The sequence below is a fragment of the Neodiprion pinetum genome, chromosome 5 (genome assembly GCF_021155775.2).
Source record: "Neodiprion pinetum isolate iyNeoPine1 chromosome 5, iyNeoPine1.2, whole genome shotgun sequence".
Taxonomy (NCBI): Eukaryota; Metazoa; Arthropoda; class Insecta; order Hymenoptera; family Diprionidae; genus Neodiprion; species Neodiprion pinetum.
Window position 1 is genome coordinate 18913732 of NC_060236.1, and position 18312 is coordinate 18932043.

Below are 18312 nucleotides of genomic sequence, written 5' to 3' on the forward strand. Positions count from 1 at the left end.
AATAACGAAATAATCTTGTTGGTACAAAGTTTGTCGAGGTTGCCTAAAAATCTTGTACAATTCTCTTCAGTTTTCCCCCGCCATTCGTTCCGGGAGAGAACAGCATATCATGGCTGTACGACGAGCTGGATAAGGAATGGAGAAGATGGCTGCCAGCTGGAGTATCGCACACGGTTCGTCGTGGAGCATTTTACTCTGTATTGGTCAGACCGGGTTTCAGAATTCTATCGGTCAACATGAACTATTGCAACAACAAGAATTGGTGGCTGTTGATAAACAGCACGGACCCAGTCAGCGAACTCCAGTGGCTGATTTACGAACTTCAAGGGGCGGAAATTAACGGAGAAAAGGTGCACATCATCGGCCACATTCCGCCGGGACATTCCGACTGCCTTAAAGTCTGGTCCAGGAATTATTACCACATCATTAATCGGTGAGTGCAATTTACGGATTTTCATGCTGTCCCAAGACTAATTGGAAATTTTTTCCTGTATAATGAGGTTTTGGAAAGTTGGAATTGCCTCATTTGCTACAGTTTTTCAAGTTTTTAGTATCAAAATGCACTATACTTACTCCATTTGTTACGTCCGGCGTACCGCCACACGTCTTCCTCATCTTCTTCGACCACCTATTGCCTCTGCTTGCTAACTCTTGGACATTCCATATAGTAACGTAATAGTCTTCATCTTGACCTCCTATTTCCATCCAGCCTCACGCCACTTGTTATTCTATTCCCCATTGTTCTGAATTCTCGCACCTTTCCTAGGTTCACACTCGTTGTATAAAACTCACCTCTGAGGCGTTCTCCACCAACTCGGCCTCTTCCATGATATACGGGTTAAAAAAAAAACACCATTACCGAAACGAGTAAATTAACAAATCTAAAAAATTCACAGAGAGTACCTTTAAGTATTACTAGTATATAACCAATTACGGGACAGATCTAAGAGGATAAGAAAAGGCAGTCGACTTGGTGGAGAACCCCTCTTCTGTTTCGTCTTCCGTCAAATATACTTCTAACCCATCTCTCATCAAGAATACTTTCCACCCATTTCCAACAAGTCAACGCCTATTCCATTCATCAAATAAGAAACGATCAACGCCAATTCCTAAATGGAAATTACGAATAAAGTAATCAAATTTTCACCAATCTCATCTAATTCGGAGAAACTATTACTTAGAAAGTTCTCAGAGATACGTAATTAGAATTGCTCACATCTTTGCAATTAACATTAGAAATCGGGTGAAATTTTGAATAATATCTACAGAAACGAATAAGAATTTCAGAGATCTTGTATATACCAATTATTATTTTACCATTGATAATGACTGTGAATTTTTCTGAATGCTGATCCAACGAAATATTTCAAGATGTCGTAAATTTTTGACAAAGGATTCGATGAATCTGTAAGAATTTTGCGAATTGCGTATTCCTGCAGTCGGTTAATTGCTTATAACTCCATTGATTTAACCAATTCCAGTTACGAATCAACGATCACGGCTCAATTTTTCGGCCATACTCACTACGACGAGTTTCAACTATTCTACGACACGACGGATCTCGGTAGAGCTTTAGGAATAGCTTACGTCGGGCCGTCTGTTTCCCCATACATCGATCTCAATCCGGGGTACCGGATATACTACGTCGACGGGGATCACGCTAAAACTACCAGGGTGAGCGAGAAAACCACTTGAGGTTTCATAGAATTTTACTTCTTGAAGTTCCCCTGAATAAATGACGAATTCAAATAATATAAACATTCCATTAAGTACAAGAGGACCTTGAAAAATCAATCACAAGGATGAAGTTGTTATTTACTGTTCGGGTTAGGTTAAGGAAAGAGGTTATATGTATAACAAGGAAAGGTTCGTCTCTAAATTCGTTTATCGTCGCGATACATTTAGTACCGAAGTTCTCTGTATACAGACGCTCTGGCTCCAGCGCGATAATTTATACGGTCAGAACCCCCTCCCCCCCCCCTTCCATCACCAAGCGCGGAGAGGGGAGGGGTGCGCAGGCAACTGATAATGCTCGACATCCCGAGAATCTCTCTCTCTCTCTCTCTCTCTCTCTCATTCCCATGCTCGCGACTCCAAAATCGGCCTCAGATTAACACACGGTTTACCTGTGCACGAGTGAATGATCCAACAAATCTCGGAAGCAACTTCCGCGAGAGATCTAACGCACACCCAGGGCTATTCCAAAGGACGCCCTGGGCCGTATGGCTTATCAGTTTAGGGGTCCCATGTCTCCCCGTACCTTTCGAGATTTCTAGGCGACGAGAGAGAGAGATTAATATTCTTCGCAGTCAAATATTATTTTATTATTCCTGCGCAACCGTTCACAAATTTTCATTCTCAATGAAAAACCACATCGTCCGAAGCTTATCGCATTTATGATTGATCGTTCTCTCAGAATAAAACAATTTTAAAACTCTCACCCAGGGACATTTCATTCGGAAAGGCAAACAAATTCTGAACAAGACCTTCTGCGCGCAACAGATTTCCTGCGATACCGCGATCGGAATTTATTGATTGCTTGTTTTGTGAAAATCAGGTCGTGACGACCAATCAGTTCACGTTTCTACATACCGAATTATTTCCACCAAAGGAAAACATCAATAGCGAAAACTCAAGTATAAATGCCTTACGCATCATTTTCATAACTTGAATTTAATTTTTATTTTCATATGACAACAAATGAAATCCGATATTCGAGACAAAGCAATGACAATAACTAAAACGGAAACGCTAATAATCAAGTAATAGTAATTGGAACATATTAATTTGAATGGAAACAGTTATAATAGTTAAATAATAACAACTAAACAGCACCATTTACCATCTTACAAAAACAGCAAATCCAGTTTCACTTCTACAAGATCACATCAAAATATCGCGGGGACAGTTGGTGTTTGGAAATTGTACCGCGGAAAATCTGGGGAAGGGTGAATTAGTTGGGAGAGGTGCGTGGTCAAAGAAAAATCCTGAACACCCGTTCATTGCCAAATGAAGACGAGAGCTCGTTGAAACATCAGCTAAGCCTTATTTGTTGAAGCGCTGACTAGAGTTATAGTCAGTGTAGAAGATTTTCCGGAAAGAAACGAATATGTGAAACGCAGACCATGCGTATCGATCGCGCGGAAGATGGCCGAAGAGCTGACAGCTCACAGCGCGTTGCCGCGTGTTTTACACGCAATCGAGACTTATCGATTGCGCGGAAGATGACCGAAGAGCTGACCGCTCAGAAGAAAGCCGAACGAAAGAAGAAGTTGCAGATTCGAAGCCGAACAGAAATTTGACACGAGATTGCGCGAATATTCGCGTGATCGTAAGGCGCTTGTAGATCGGGTCGAACACTTCACTTGAGAGATACCGAAGCTGAGAACAAGACTCAAGAGAAAAACAGACCGCTGACCGCGAAGGCTAGTCGACGAATGAATTGGCAAGGGCGACGCAGGCCGGAACAATAGAGAAAAAAAAAGATGGGGGAGAAGCAAGCCGGCCGGCGAGTCTGGTCTAACGTCCGAGTTGACGAGCGACCGAGCACGCCGGTTAAATTCCCCCCATCCGCGGTAATTTCACTTGAGACTTTCCTGAACATACTCCCCGCCTTCGCCAACGGAAGTTGACGAAGAGTCCATTGGAAGAACGCTGAGTTTCGAAATTGGCCGGGTGAAAGTAGAAGTCGAAGTCCGAAGAGTGACGACCCGAGTAAGGCCGTCGGCACCAGGGTGAAGCGTAACCACACTAGCGAGAGGCTATCGTGAAGGTGGAAGTCTTTCGTCCGTGATGAGCACGAGTGAGCCCACTTGAAGCTCGTGCGAAAGATGATGCCATTTAGAGATTGAAAGATTTCGATGGAGGTACTCAGAAGACCATCTCTTCCAGAAGTGCTCGAGTTTGGACTGAAGTAATTGCCAACGAGAGAGCCGAGATTCCGAAATTGAAGCGAGAGATGCTTCCGGCACGGTATTGAGCGCCTCGCCGATGAGGAAGTAACCAGGAGTGAGAGCGAGTGTGTCCTCTGAATCGTCCGACAAAGGGCAAAGTGGTCGTGAATTGAGGACAGCTTCGACTTGCGCAAGAAGAGTCGTAAATTCTTCGCCCATATGAGGAGCCGATGGTGGATTGATTGACCACTTTGTCCCGAAGTTGGTTAGTGCCGCCATGGTATCGTTGAGTTCTACTGAACCCGCCTTGAAGAGTACCTGAAGACATGCCTCTGCCCCGATGAAGTTAGTTCCACAATTGCTGTAAAGAGTGTGGCAGAGCCCCCGACGTCCCGAAAACCGCCGGTATGCCGCCATAAAGGCTTCCGAAGTATAGTCTGTCACGAGTTCGAGGTGCACAGCTGAAGTCGAGAAGCAGACGAAAACTGCGAGATAGCCGTTGTACGTTTTCGCCGCTCGTCCACGCCATGTTTTGATCGTGAAGGGTCCAGCGTAATCGATGCCAGTATGAAGAAAGGCTCGTGACGGAGTGACTCGCGAAGAAGAAAGCTGTCCCATGAGTTGCTGAGCGTGGGGCCCGCGGAGCCGTGCGCAAGTAACACAGTGAAGAATGTGCGACCAAATGGGGGATCGACCACCGAGGATCCAGTACGATCGACGGAGATATGCCAATGTAACTTGAGTACCACCGTGAAGAGTCTTGAAGTGAGCGTCTGAAACAACCAAGGTGGTGAAGACAGAATTTCGAGGCAAGATAGGAGGATGCCGAGTTTCCGGATCGAGCTGCGAATGTTTCAGACGCCGGCCAACCCGAAGAGTTCTGATTGATCGAGGAAGGGTGTGAGGGCGGCCAATGAGTTGCTTCTTGGCAGAGACGCTCCGCTTGCAATGATTCAAAGTTCCGCAACAAAGTAGGCCGATTGAATAAGACTGAAGGCCGACTTGCGTTTGTGAGAAGTGAAGAGACCGGTGATCGAGCGCCTACCGACGAGAGGGCCGTCGAAGTTGACTCGGTAGCATGAAGAGGACTAGGTAAAGTGCTTCCGTGCAGTGTAGAAGAGTTGCCGCTAGGGTTGTCACGTGATAGTCATTGTGACTGCTCGGCGACGATCTCGCGTCGTTCTTGCGGGCTTTTGCTCCGAAACTGTGAGCAGGAGCCGATGTAATGGTTACCGGAACAGAGGTGGCAGCATTGCATGGCAGACTTTACCGCAGGAAGGGAGTCGGAGGTGCTTGGCGTGGAAGCAACGTAAGCGCGAGCCGATGACTTCGAAGTTTTGATCGCCGAAGAGACCGAGTAGGTAGCGGAAGAGGCTCACCTAGTTGAAGGTTTCCCCGAGGAGCTCGAACCGATGCTCTTAAACGCTCGTGCGCGAGAAACGAGAAATTCGTGAAGCGTCTGCATGGTGGCGGGAGAGGTTGAAGCGCCAAGTTTGACCTTCCACTGCTCACGGAGGTGATAATCGAGACGAGACACGAGAGAGTGCACGAGAATAATATCCCACGATTTAACAGGAACTTCTAGTGCTAGGAGAGCATTTAACACTTCCATGGTGGTATTGATGAGGGTGTTAATGTCCTTTGCGGGGCGTGAAGCGATGCCTTTGATTGCGAAAAACCGATCGAGTTGAGCAGAAATGACGAGCCGCTTGTTTTCGTAGCGAGCGACGAGTAGTTCCCACGCCGTGGAGAACGAATCAGAAGAGACCGGGAGATTGCCAATGAGCTGAGCCGCATCACCGCGAAGCGAAGTTTTCAGATAGTGCATTTTTTCCACGGCCGTGATATCCGCGTTTTGGCCGACCATTGAAACGAAAAGGTCGTGGAATGGTCGCCAATCGTGAAATTCACCCTCGAATGTCGGAAGTTGGATGTCCGGAAGTGATCGACGAAGGGAGGCTGAAGAGACCGAAGCTGAGACGTCCGCGAGAATAGCACCGGTTGGTTCGACGCGGTCGTAATGTTCTTTGACAATGATCAAGGCAACCTTCGCTTTTTCGTAAGCTTGTTGACAGGTAGCCGGAAGATTAGACGTGAAATAATCGTGGGTGGCCAAGTTTTCGCACTTCGTTTCGAGGAGAAGAGCGTGTTCCGCTTGAAAACGTTCCCAATTCTTTTCCGAAAGCTCGAGACGCGTGTTGGCTAACGGCAGAGAGATCGATTGAGGAGAGAAGGTGTCGCTATGGTCGGAGACACATTTAATGCACTCGAGAGTGCTGAAGAGTCCGGTGATGCGCTGCTCAACCTTAGCCGCGTTGGCTGCCATGATAACGAAGAATTGGCCCGAAACAAACGAGAGAATCGAAGGAGAATCGCAAAGTATTAGTGAGACGAGACTCGACGCCGAAAAAAACCAAACAAAATCACTCGAAGTTGATTGGATAGAATCACGAGAACAGAGCTCGAAAAATATCGCGAAAAGTCCCGAATATGTCCAGAGTGGCCGAAGCACGGACCGCGACGAGAGATATGACGAACGTAATTCGAGACTTACCGGAGAGAGTCACAAAGTCGTAATTGAGACCGAACCCGAAATGTCACGGAATTAAGGTTGCGCTGGTATCAGAAACGCAAAAAAGGGAAAAATAAAGAGTCACTGGAGTTCAACGTAGCTCCGAGAGACCACCGGGAAACTGTTGCGTGAATAAGCAAGTCGAAAATGCGAACACTTGCATGAAAGCCGGGAGCAGCCCGAGTGTCACACTAGTTGAACAGAGAACGAGTAATGCCCGAATGAGGGAGGGAGAGAGACCACGTATGCCTCGCGCGGTTAAACGAGGGTCCGAACAAAGACGAGATCGATTGACAAGAAAACAAACGAAAAAAAAACCCAAACAAAGACAGTGCATGAAAGCCGAGAGCAGCCAGAGAGTCACACGAACGTAACAGAGAACGAGTAATGCCCGAATGAGGGAGGGGGAGAGACCACGTAAGCCTCGTGCGGTTAAGCGAATCTCCAACAAAGAGGAGACCGATCGACAAGAAATGGCGCCCACTGAGCTCCACGCGTCACGTCAGGGACGTGAGGCGAAGCGACCGAGAGAGAGGGAGAGCGCGCGTGGCGGGGGCACACTTGTATGCGATAGAGGGATTGAAACCAAGATGGCGCGCTCTGAGCGCCGCGCGGCGCGTGGGTAGCGTTGAACGAGGAGACCGAGAGAGAGCGCGCCTGCCCGAAATGTTCTCGGAGCCGCGCACAATGGAATCGCACCGTGAAATTTCACAATTAATTCACCACATGTCCGGCTCGAAGGACCATGTTTGGAAATTGTACCGCGGAAAATCTGGGGAAGGGTGAATTAGTTGGGAGAGGTGCGTGGTCAAAGAAAAATCCTGAATACCCGTTCATTGCCAAATGAAGACGAGAGCTCGTTGAAACATCAGCTAAGCCTTATTTGTTGAAGCGCTGACTAGAGTTATAGTCAGTGTAGAAGATTTTCCGGAAAGAAACGAATATGTGAAACGCAGACCATGCGTATCGATCGCGCGGAAGATGGCCGAAGAGCTGACCGCTCACAGCGCGTTGCCGCGTTTTATACACGCAATCGAGGATTGTCGACTGCGCGGACGAAGACCGAAGAGCTGACCGCTCAGAAGAAAGCCGAACGAAAGAAGAAGTTGCCGATTCGAAGCCGAACAGAAAGTTGACACGAGATTGCGCGAATATTCGCGCGATCATAAGGTGCTTGTAGATCGGAGCGAACACTTCACTTGAGAGATACCGAAGCTGAGAACAAGACTCAAGAGAATAACAGACCGCTGACCGCGAAGGCTAGTCGACGAATGAATTGGCAAGGGCGACGCAAGCCGGAACAGTAGAGAAAAAAAAGGAGGGGGGAGAAGCAAGCCGGCCGGCGAGTCTGGTCTAACGTCCGAGTTGACGAGCGACCGAGCACGCCGGTTAAATTCCCCCCATCCGCGGTAATTTCACTTGAGACTTTCCTGAACAGTTGGTGTTAAACAAAACAAAATCGTTCTTTGAATTTTTGCAGAAAGGATAGGAAAAATAATTCAAAAAAAATTTTCTCAAAAATACAATGAAATACTTGAGCACAAAAGTATTGAAGTGAACACCATTCGCAATGTTTTGATTCAACTTCGTTGTCTAAGTTTCTCGATTCGATCTATGTTAAATTTCAGATGGTAGTAGAGCACGAGTCCTGGGTGATGAACTTGAAGGAAGCAAATCTTTACGACTACCCAATTTGGCAGAAAATGTACACAGCTAAACAGGCGTACCAAATGGCATCCCTGTTACCCCGAGACTGGGACTCTCTGATAGACAAAATGACGAATGAACCGTCACTCTTCGATCTTTACTACAAGTAAGCGGACAATTCAACTGTAAAAAAATTCGATCACACGTATATTAGGTTCATTTGCATAACGTTGAATATTTTTTTTTCACATTCGTGTTTCTTTCAAGCCTATGATTTTTACTGCATCGGTTCAATTTTTTTCCTCCTACTGAACAATGCAGTTACCGTTTCTATATATCATTATGATAGTGAGCCTATCATTTTCGTAAAAACCTGCTATTGATATTCTTGACACCCCTTTCAAATTACCAAAACCGTATGGAAAATCCACCACAATCCCGGATCACAGAAATGTCTGACCACACGGAATTCCCATATAAATTCCACACAAGAGTTCTTGAAACCCCATGAGAATTCGAAAAACCCCGTGAAACCTCCGTCCAATTTCTTTGAACAACCCCATGAAAATTTCAAGAACCATGGGAACTTTGGACACTCCATAAAATCTCCTGTAATCTAAACCCCCCCCCCCCCCCCGTAAGAATTGCTACTCCCTCACACGGGAAGCAGAATCTTTGAAACGCTTCAAAATCCTTCAAGTATTGCAAAATATCTCGTTTTACTTTGAAGCCCAGATAAATCCTGAAAATGCAGTTGTCAGTTTTATTTTTTAATCCTTTAAAATCTAATGAATGTGCTTGATCAGTGTTGTACAATTTGAAAGCTTGAATATGTGACAATCTAAATTGTCCATCTTCGCAGGCATTATTACAAAAATTCACCGGTGAGGCCGGCCTGCAACGACGAATGCCGCAAAAGGCTGCTGTGCGATTTGCGAAGCGGTAGAAGCCACGATAGAAAAGCACTCTGCCAAAGCTTAGAGTCGAGAATAGACGGGGAAACCAGAACGGGATGGCGAGCCTGGATCTACAATGGCTTAGCTTTGTCGTACGTACCAGATTGGTTCTTCGGACCTTACCAAGCTCCTGATGTTATCACTAACGAAATAGACGTGTAACATCTGGTAGATGGACTTGTTGAATCATCAAGCTTACTAGCTTTTTTTATCACTATACTGTAGAACCATTTTTATGGGTAGTTGGTATACGGTATAAACAATTTTTACTGCATTTTAATACTACTCATAATTAATACTTTATTCATCATCGTTTTTAAGCTTGTATAATGTGACAATATTGTTAGCAATCCATTCACCGACGATCAGAATGCAAATGTATCAGTTTAATCATCGAGTATAAAATTGCAGAGTAATTGAAATTTGATTCCTGGATTATCGGCTCGCAATTGTTGAAAATACGATATTGTACACTATGCACTACATACATACAGTATATAAATGTTCCAACTGTACATAAGATACATTAGTCGATATTAACGATTTCTTTTATACCCAGTTATTAGCCTTTGTTTCAATAACCGACAATTTTCAAGATTAAAGCACCTGTCACTGGAGTTATTGAAAAAATAAATAAATAAAATCAACGAGAACTTGAAGTTTGATTGTGAGTTGCAGGCTTTCTTTCGGCAGAAAATAGAAGTTGACTTTCGAAAAGAGGAGAAGGACTGATACATGAAAAGACTTGTCATAAATCTGTTTGGGAAACAATATAAAATTGCGAAGACATTTTTTTGCGATTCTGGGTTTCTTGTGGCAATGTGCTACGTGGACAAAGATCTTTATCATACTTTGTCTAAAAAAAAATCCTGCCTTTACTATGGTGGATGATATAATATATGGTGGCGGGTTTTAAAATAGTTAAGAGCTGTACATAACTCACGACTTAAATGATGTAATGATGCTTCAACCTAGATTCTTCCTTACAGAGTAACTCATTATACACCTTTTATATATATATATATATATCATTCAATTGTCACGCGTTCTACACTCAAATACTCAAATAATAATCAATTATACAGACGTTAATTCCGTTTCAGTTTTGTTCGAAATTCTATCCTTGTAAAACTAACCACTTTTTTGTTAGCCACATGAATTTTGTCCTTTCGTAAAATATGGCATAATTTGCAAGTGAAATAAATTTTTATAAATAAAAAAGTTACGTACAAATGACTGTACAAAATTTTAATGTCTGCTCCAATCAATGTAATAATAAATTATTTTTCAAAAACTTGCACACACCTTTAGATCGCGAAATTATTCCGAGAAGCATTCGAAATTTTTTTAAAATCTTTGAGTGAGGTGAAATCTTCACCAGTTGAAGAATACACACGGAATTTATCATTTAAACACTTCACTTCACGACTGCAGAAGTTTGCAAATATCCAACATTCGGTAAAAATTTCCATTCTGTTCAACTTCACCGTACGCGTAAAATTAAAAATTTGATATACTCGAATATACATATTCAAGTACAAGAAAATAATTCGGATAGGGCCGAATGAAAAAAAAATGTACATACAATTAACAGATACGATAATGAACGTAATTAAGGCGGTGATGGAAATTCAATGCGTTTCACACCAAATTTAACGGTGATGGTAGAGGAATATCTCATCGCAATATCTACGCACGTAATCACAATAAGTGAGTACTATAAACAGATTTGTACACACAAATATATAAGTGAATGTATTTACAATCCAAACCCCACTGAAAAAAAAACCTTCATGATAATTTCGTTTTTCCGCATTTCAGGATGTCAGTCGTCATGGCGATTCCAAGATTCGCATACAATTTACCAAAGTATGTATTGGGCTTGGGTTAAAATCACCAAAAGTATCTGGACAAGCGATCAATTGCAATACATCCGGCATCGACGTAATTTATTGAAAGATGTTGTTCGATTGTTTTACGTGGAAAACTCTTTTCCTCTTTCCTTTTGTTGTGAAAAAATTTTTTGCGGTCAATTTATATGAAATAAACAATGTCCAACATTATTTAGTAACGATATAGTATTTATAACGATAATATAGTTATTTCAAGAAAATCAAATATTATATATAATTGATTCGAATTTTTAATCCGATCAGCTGGCGTGAAAAAATCATTTACTGTATGTGAACACGGAATAAAAAAGTTGCGAAAACGATGAATAAAGAAAAAGGAATGGGTTAAGGAATCTAGAAAACAATTATTAAATTAATTTACCAATTCATTATGTACGACGTGACAAGTCTTTACGAAAAATCATTGAATGATTATTTTTCTAATTTCCACGTATGGGTATGTGCTGAGTATATTTGTATTATAAACATTAAAAAACTTGGATCTTGTCTTGTGAATAAATGAAAAGAATAAAAATATATATATATATATACATATATAAGTGATATTATATTATACGTATAAAATATATAATGTAGCAATTCAGTTGATTAGTGATAAGAATGATAAAAAAACAATGAAGATAATAATTTTATATTCATACAACGTAAAGAGATTCGGAAAAACTGACCTCGCTCATTGTTTCCCGTGCATATAAACTACATGGGCATATAGCCGATTAATATGAAATATGTTATATGGTGCGGATTACAAAAAATTCAAATCATTATGACAAGTAATGTGTAAAAAATATTACGAAATGTAGTTAATGGTACAAGTACTTCTGATAGAAATATAACGAATTATACGTTTTAGGGATACAATATACTAGTTGTATAGTTGACATAGTATTTAAGCGTATCAGTTAATTTTTTATCACAGCCATCATACATATAAATGAATAATAAACATAACCAATTAGTAGGTTGTATGTTAGACAATAAAAATGTGTATATTATATACATATATATACATATCAGCGTGGTCTTTAATGGGGTAGTTTTCAAATTTTTATGCTCCCAGGGGCTTAAACAAATATTCGAATTAATAAAAAATAATTCCTCAAGAATTTGAGCTCTCTGTATCAATTCTAAGATAGTCCGCTTTCTGATCGAAGTGTCTTATGGAAATAATTTTTGTTCTCAGTGTTTATTTCATTGTTACAGTAATATTGTTCAAAAAAATTTTAACTGCAAGGTTTTAGTGCTACTATCTGGAACGAAATACACATCATCGTACCCAGGAAATTTAGACGAATTGCACACCCTCGAAATAAAGAAAAAGTCAGATTTTGAGAGTTGCAGCAATTGGTCGAGATTACACGGTATGATTATGTTTATTTATTTTTTTTCAGATAGTAGCACCAATGCCCACTAAAACCTTGCAGTTATAGATTTTTTGAACATTATTACTCTTGCAGTACAATATAAACTAGTTAAAAAAAGTTTATCGCATGTTATTTCCATAAGATAATTCGATCACAAAGCGGACTATCTTAGAGTTGACATAGAAAGCTCAAATTTTCAGGGAATATTTTCCCATTAATTTGAAATAAGCCCCTGGGAGTATAAAAATTCAAAAACAACCCTATTAAGGACTACCCTACTATATATTTTATATAAATATATAATATAGATATATACGTAGATTTCGGTCTTTGAATACGCGAACAATTGATACAAAAGGAATTAACGAGTTTCTCGTTAGCTGAATTTTAGTTTTATCAAGATTAGTTTCGCTTCTGTCACTCGATGTGATTCGGCAAGCGCAAATTGTAAAAAAAAGGTTCGAAAAACGGTAGAAAAAAACTTCAACCGATGTATTATCAACGATCAAAGAGAAAAATTATATGGTATAAGTCCTGATGAACACGACGATATAAAAATGTACTGAAAAAGTTACAATAATCAGTAACCTATGTGTAGTAATTTATATGAATAAAATATTGACCAACATAAAAAAAAATTCCATGACAACCGACGAGATTCATTTCTACTGGTTTGATATTTATTTATCTTCATCGGGGTTTTTATTTTCATAAGTTGAAAATGATGAGTATAGTGATATATTCGTATACTTTTACAACAATAAAAATACGAGGTTCTGAAATTCATTCGCATTCGTATGAATGTCAATACCTATTTTTTTTTTTTTTCGTATGTGGTATAGTTGTCAAGTTATTGGCTTCTAAAGAATTGACTTAATTTAATTATAGATTTTTCGCGAACAGTTTTTCGAATTAAACAAATTTGCAATAAAATATCAAACATGGTGGTTTATATAGGAAATTTACTGTTCTTTTGTGATTATGAAATAAAATTCGAAATTTGATTTTTTTTTTTTCTTGTACAAAATTGGAATAAAGATTTCAAACCAGAACTTTAATCACTATTTCTTTCGACTATTTCTTATTTTACATGTCGCACTGAGCGTGCTAAATGCATCGATACGCTGCGTAATTAAAATGTATTAACCAGTTTAAGCGTATTTAGTCTCTAACAAGGGCGTAGTTTCAAAATGTCCTTAGTTTACTCTTCTTGTGTCGGTATGGATTATTGTTTTAATTATGTATAAACTTACCTATATGGATGTTTTCCGAATATTCACTCGAAGATTGACTTCACTCAACAAGATCTTCATTAGCCACTGAAAGTGTTTTATCTAGAACTCACTTACTGGAGGATGCACACACGTAAACATCTGACAAGCATCACAACTTTTCAGCTTTTCGGCTGAAAAAATCCAAAGGCGTTAGCCTTGCTTTTTTTGCAATTTTCATAGCTCGGAAACTTTTCGTCTAAGAATCGTTCTGCATGACTCTTTTTCCACTAATTGGACGCTCGGGAATCCGAAAATGACATCAAAAAGAGCGTGGGACCGACAACAGAGGAATTACACGCGAAATTTTTCATTTTACTGCTTCAACTCTTGGTCCGTTACTCGCCGCGTATTCGGACTGCGCGCGATCGATTTCTCTCGCAAAATCACGTTGATATAGTGCATCGAAGAATTAATTTAATAGCGAGAAGATACGATCTCCATTTTCGGCGAGAGCTTGATTTTATCTATTATTGAATCTTGGTGATCGGTCAATTATGTAAACGTATTTTTTGTTAACGTTTCGGCCCGGATATGGACCCTCCTCAGAACGATTTATTTATTTAACTGTCAAGAACAACAAAAATTTTTTACAAGAAAAGTGCAATCAGACATTAAATACAGTAGATGTCCCATCCCATATGTATCTGGTATCTTTGAGTCATTGAACCGTCTATTTACCAAACATAATGTCAAGTTTGTGGGAAAAAATTCAAAAGACTTACAAATAGTCTTTGACACTGGAAAAGATAGGATTCCCAAGGGCAAACGATCCAATGTTGTGTATAAAATACCTTGCAATGATTGCAACCAAGTTTATATCGGACAAACTGGCCGCCATCTAAACACCAGAATCAAAGAACATCAACGCAATGTACATGAGATTGAAGAACGTCACACTGCTCTAACGAAACATATGACCAATAAACAACATACTTTTAGCTACGACAATACAAACATCCTCTGCGAAGAACCCAATTATTATAAAAGGCTGTTACTAGAAATGTGCAATATTGTAGGACACACTAATTCCGTTAATCTTAGACAAGACGTTGAACATTCAAGTAATATTTACAAACCGCTAATCTCCGCCCACACACCACATATTGTTTAACCTTAACTAGACACATAAAATTAGTATCCCCATAGCACAGTTTTTTTACATAGTTTTTTTTACATAATAATTTTTTTTGATTTTTCTTTTTGCTTTTTCGTATATATGTTTATATTTGGTTCACCTTCACACTGGATCATAATTGTTTCTCCCATCAGTCGTTATTCACCAGTTGAACCAATCGGTTCAACCAAGAAAATAAATTTTTGTTAGACATGGAGAGCATAGTCATAAAGATCCCAGCTCCACTTTCTCGGACATTGTGCAAACTAATTTTACTGCTAAAAAAAACTTCTTTAAAACCTTTTAATACAGTGACATATAGACTGTGAAGATACATAGTTTTTTAATCTTTTTAATTAATGACCTCCAACTTGTAACTCCTACACGTTAAACAACCAGAGGAGCCGACATTGACTACCGTTATTCAAAGAACAGTGTCTCCACAAATTGTAAATTATGAATTCGACTGTATCTTAGTCCGCTTACTATAAAAAGGTAAATAACTCTCTAAGTCTATCTTTTTTTCAATTAATCAATATTGTACTCATTAACCTATAATATATAATAGCCCTAAGAGTATTACATCTACTGTATTTAATGTCTGATTGTACTTTTCTTATAAAAAATTTTTGTTGTTCTTGACAGTTGAATAAATAAATCGTTCTGAGGAGGGCACATATCCGGGCCGAAACGTTAACAAAAAATACGTTTACATAATTGACCGATCACCAAGATTCAATAATAGATTATATACGAGGTCGAGAATTCCTACTCTTAAGCTTGATTTTATCACATTAGAACAGTTCTTAGATAATACTGATGTAAAATTATCAGTAAGTTCGAGGATGTGTATTTGCAAAGGAAAAGGGACTCATGCGAAGTAAAAGAAGTTCAAGATTTTCATATTTATTCAGATTCTTTCGATTAGTCAATAATTGTAATTCTAATACACCGACAATAAACTTTATATACTTATTTCAATATCGCTAGACGCTTGAAATGTGAGCTATTCAAATATATGTCCACAGCTGGCAATGAGAGAAGGGCGATTACTTTTATGATAATAATAATAATAATAATAATAATTTTAACAAAATGAAACTGACATTTTACAATACAATAACGTATTATAATATAATAACGTATGCGTGGATATTGTGTAATACGTAATATAATGGGTTGCATTGAATTCGGTTTTCCGAACGTTTCATAATTGAAAATTTGACTGAATTTTATAATTAGACGATGCAAAAAGCTCTCGTTTGGATCCCATGTCTTTTTTTTGTCTACTGTTTTTTATACTCCGTTGGCAATGCTATCACACAGTTATAAGTTAAATTTAGGTTAATATTGAAATTTTTATATTGAAATATATATATATATATATATATATATATATATATATGTGTGTAAATATATACATATATTTTAATGATACCGTATGAACATCACTCATAGTGACTTTATATTATCATTATTATTCATAATAGCTTTCGATTGTTATTGTTATTGTTATTATTATTATTGTATTTGTTGCAGTTGCTACAAATATAACAACCGATCACTCGCAAATTACAAGTATAATAAGATTTGTGTTCATTATTATTACTTATATACAACAATGAGAGAAGCGTAAGTAATTAGTATAGTATTACAATATAGGATAATAAATTATATTCAACGATAAATCGAGTTACACAGCGTAGATCATCGAAAGAAATTAAACCTTTCCTACGTAGCAATTGTTGCGATTTGTGAATATTCAAGATCATTTGATTCATTGTCAATACTGTATGTATAACAATTAACTGTATAATACAGCAATAATGACCATATAAATACGGGTGTATTCACGTGATAACGTGAACGGGAGAAAACTTCATATAATCATAGATTCTCGTGAAACCGTTTCGTGGAATTACATTTAAACAGAAATTATGGAGTTTTCTTTATAGTTTACATTTTCACGCGAGATACCTACACCGATATCTATATGCAATGCAATGCGATGACGACAATTGCCTAAGCGTATAAACTAAAAATATTCAATTCATGTGTTATCCATTTTTTGGAATCTATTTTATAATTATATTAAGGATTTCTCTCTTATAACTTATTTTACCCGCTCTTATTATACATATATACACATCTATATGTGTGTATATATGTATACAATTGTATATTTATATTTATAATACACCTATATCATATATATAATATGCATAATATGGATGTGTTATATACTCGTACTTTCAATCGCTTTTGCGAATAATATTTAAAAGCGTTTGTTTTATAGATTAATCCTCGGTATACTACTTTCATTTTATATTGTTTCAGGATTCATGTTTTTTTTTTTTTTTTCTTTTTATCACTGTCTATCGCTAATTATTGTTCTTACAAATTGATCGCTTCTTGGTTGGCCCTATTACGCACACCGAGGTCAATTTCAACATGGAAACAAACATGGCGCCGTGAATAACTTTGTAACACCGATCACGGTTCTTATGCTGTTCAAAATCATACCGCGTAAACTTTTTCCTGTCGTGCCACCACCGGGTGAACTGCAAACGCCTTTACTTTTACAATTTTATCGATTAGCTGGGAGATATCGATAGTCAAAGTCGCGAGGTGGGCAGAACGACGGTTCTCATACAATAGACAAATTTCGATTCTTTTCTTCGCCGAATACAACGGAAACGTTTGTTTGTACGTTTAATCTTGAAAAATAATACATTCACGTTAAAATCGATTCTTGACTGCTCGATTGTTTATTTAAATTCTCGATTGATCAAGTTTGGTGTAAAAAATACGTGATGGTGAATTTGTCCCGACATGAAAACTGCACAATCATTTTTTACATAATTACTTATCAATGAAATCTATGGACTTAGTTGAATCATAATCACCGAAAATGAACGCGATTCTAATATAACTTCCTTCAATTATTTTTTCGGACAATTCATCAATTATGACTTTTACTCACTACAGGTACATTCATTTTACTTAACTAGAACTCGTTTTCGGGGTAGCGGGTAATAATTGAAACGTCGTTTTAAAATTTCATTACAATTATAAATATAATATACTCGTATATTCGTGTGTGTGGGTGTGTGATGTGTTTATATACAAACTTGTCGCTACTTATTTCTTTAATTACTCCGTTGTTGTCGTAACATTCATCGTGAAACGTTGAATTGCATTTACATATAAGAGAGATACTTGACCTGTACATATAATCTATATTTCATCGAACACGACAGCAATTCAAGTACCTACATATGCACAATATACATACGATTCGGTCTGAACTAATTCCTTTATTTTCCCCAGTTATCTCACTATCGAGTTACCAACGTGAAAACAACGTTTTCCATTATATCGTGAACGAACAAAATTTAAATATGGAACGTATAATGTGCATTTTACAATGCAGGCACCGATTATACAGATCAATTTGACTAAATTGAACGAACATGATCACGATATAAATATATATCGTTATAAATTGGTATTGTATATTTGTATAATTAAATTGTTTCAAGATTACCAGATAAACTTCTATTGCGATTAGAGTATAGA

At 38.7% G+C, this 18312-nt stretch overlaps 1 protein-coding gene and 1 long non-coding RNA gene across 6 annotated transcripts in view; both read left to right on the top strand.

Annotated features, from left to right (window-relative positions):
- Positions 1-13303, top strand: part of LOC124220258 (sphingomyelin phosphodiesterase) — a 48925-nt gene extending 35622 nt beyond the window's left edge. For 4 of the 5 annotated variants that reach the window (XM_046628878.2, XM_069136464.1, XM_046628880.2 and 1 more), the window contains 5 exons: positions 71-433; positions 1482-1674; positions 8094-8278; positions 8975-9160; positions 10890-13302. In XM_046628878.2, coding sequence (XP_046484834.1) covers positions 71-433; positions 1482-1674; positions 8094-8278; positions 8975-9160; positions 10890-10959 — 997 coding nt within the window. In that variant the 3' untranslated portion in view covers positions 10960-13302. Of the gene's footprint in view, positions 1-70; positions 434-1481; positions 1675-8093; positions 8279-8974; positions 9161-10662; positions 10779-10889 lie in introns of all 5 variants that reach the window. The other variant, XR_006883547.2, reaches the window with a different exon arrangement.
- A 1554-nt stretch (positions 13304-14857) lies between these two features.
- LOC124220261 (uncharacterized) lies at positions 14858-17525 on the top strand. The gene is made up of 2 exons (XR_011177269.1): positions 14858-15228; positions 15379-17525. It is a non-coding gene; the product is annotated as an uncharacterized lncRNA (long non-coding RNA).
- Positions 17526-18312: the final 787 nt, after the last annotated feature.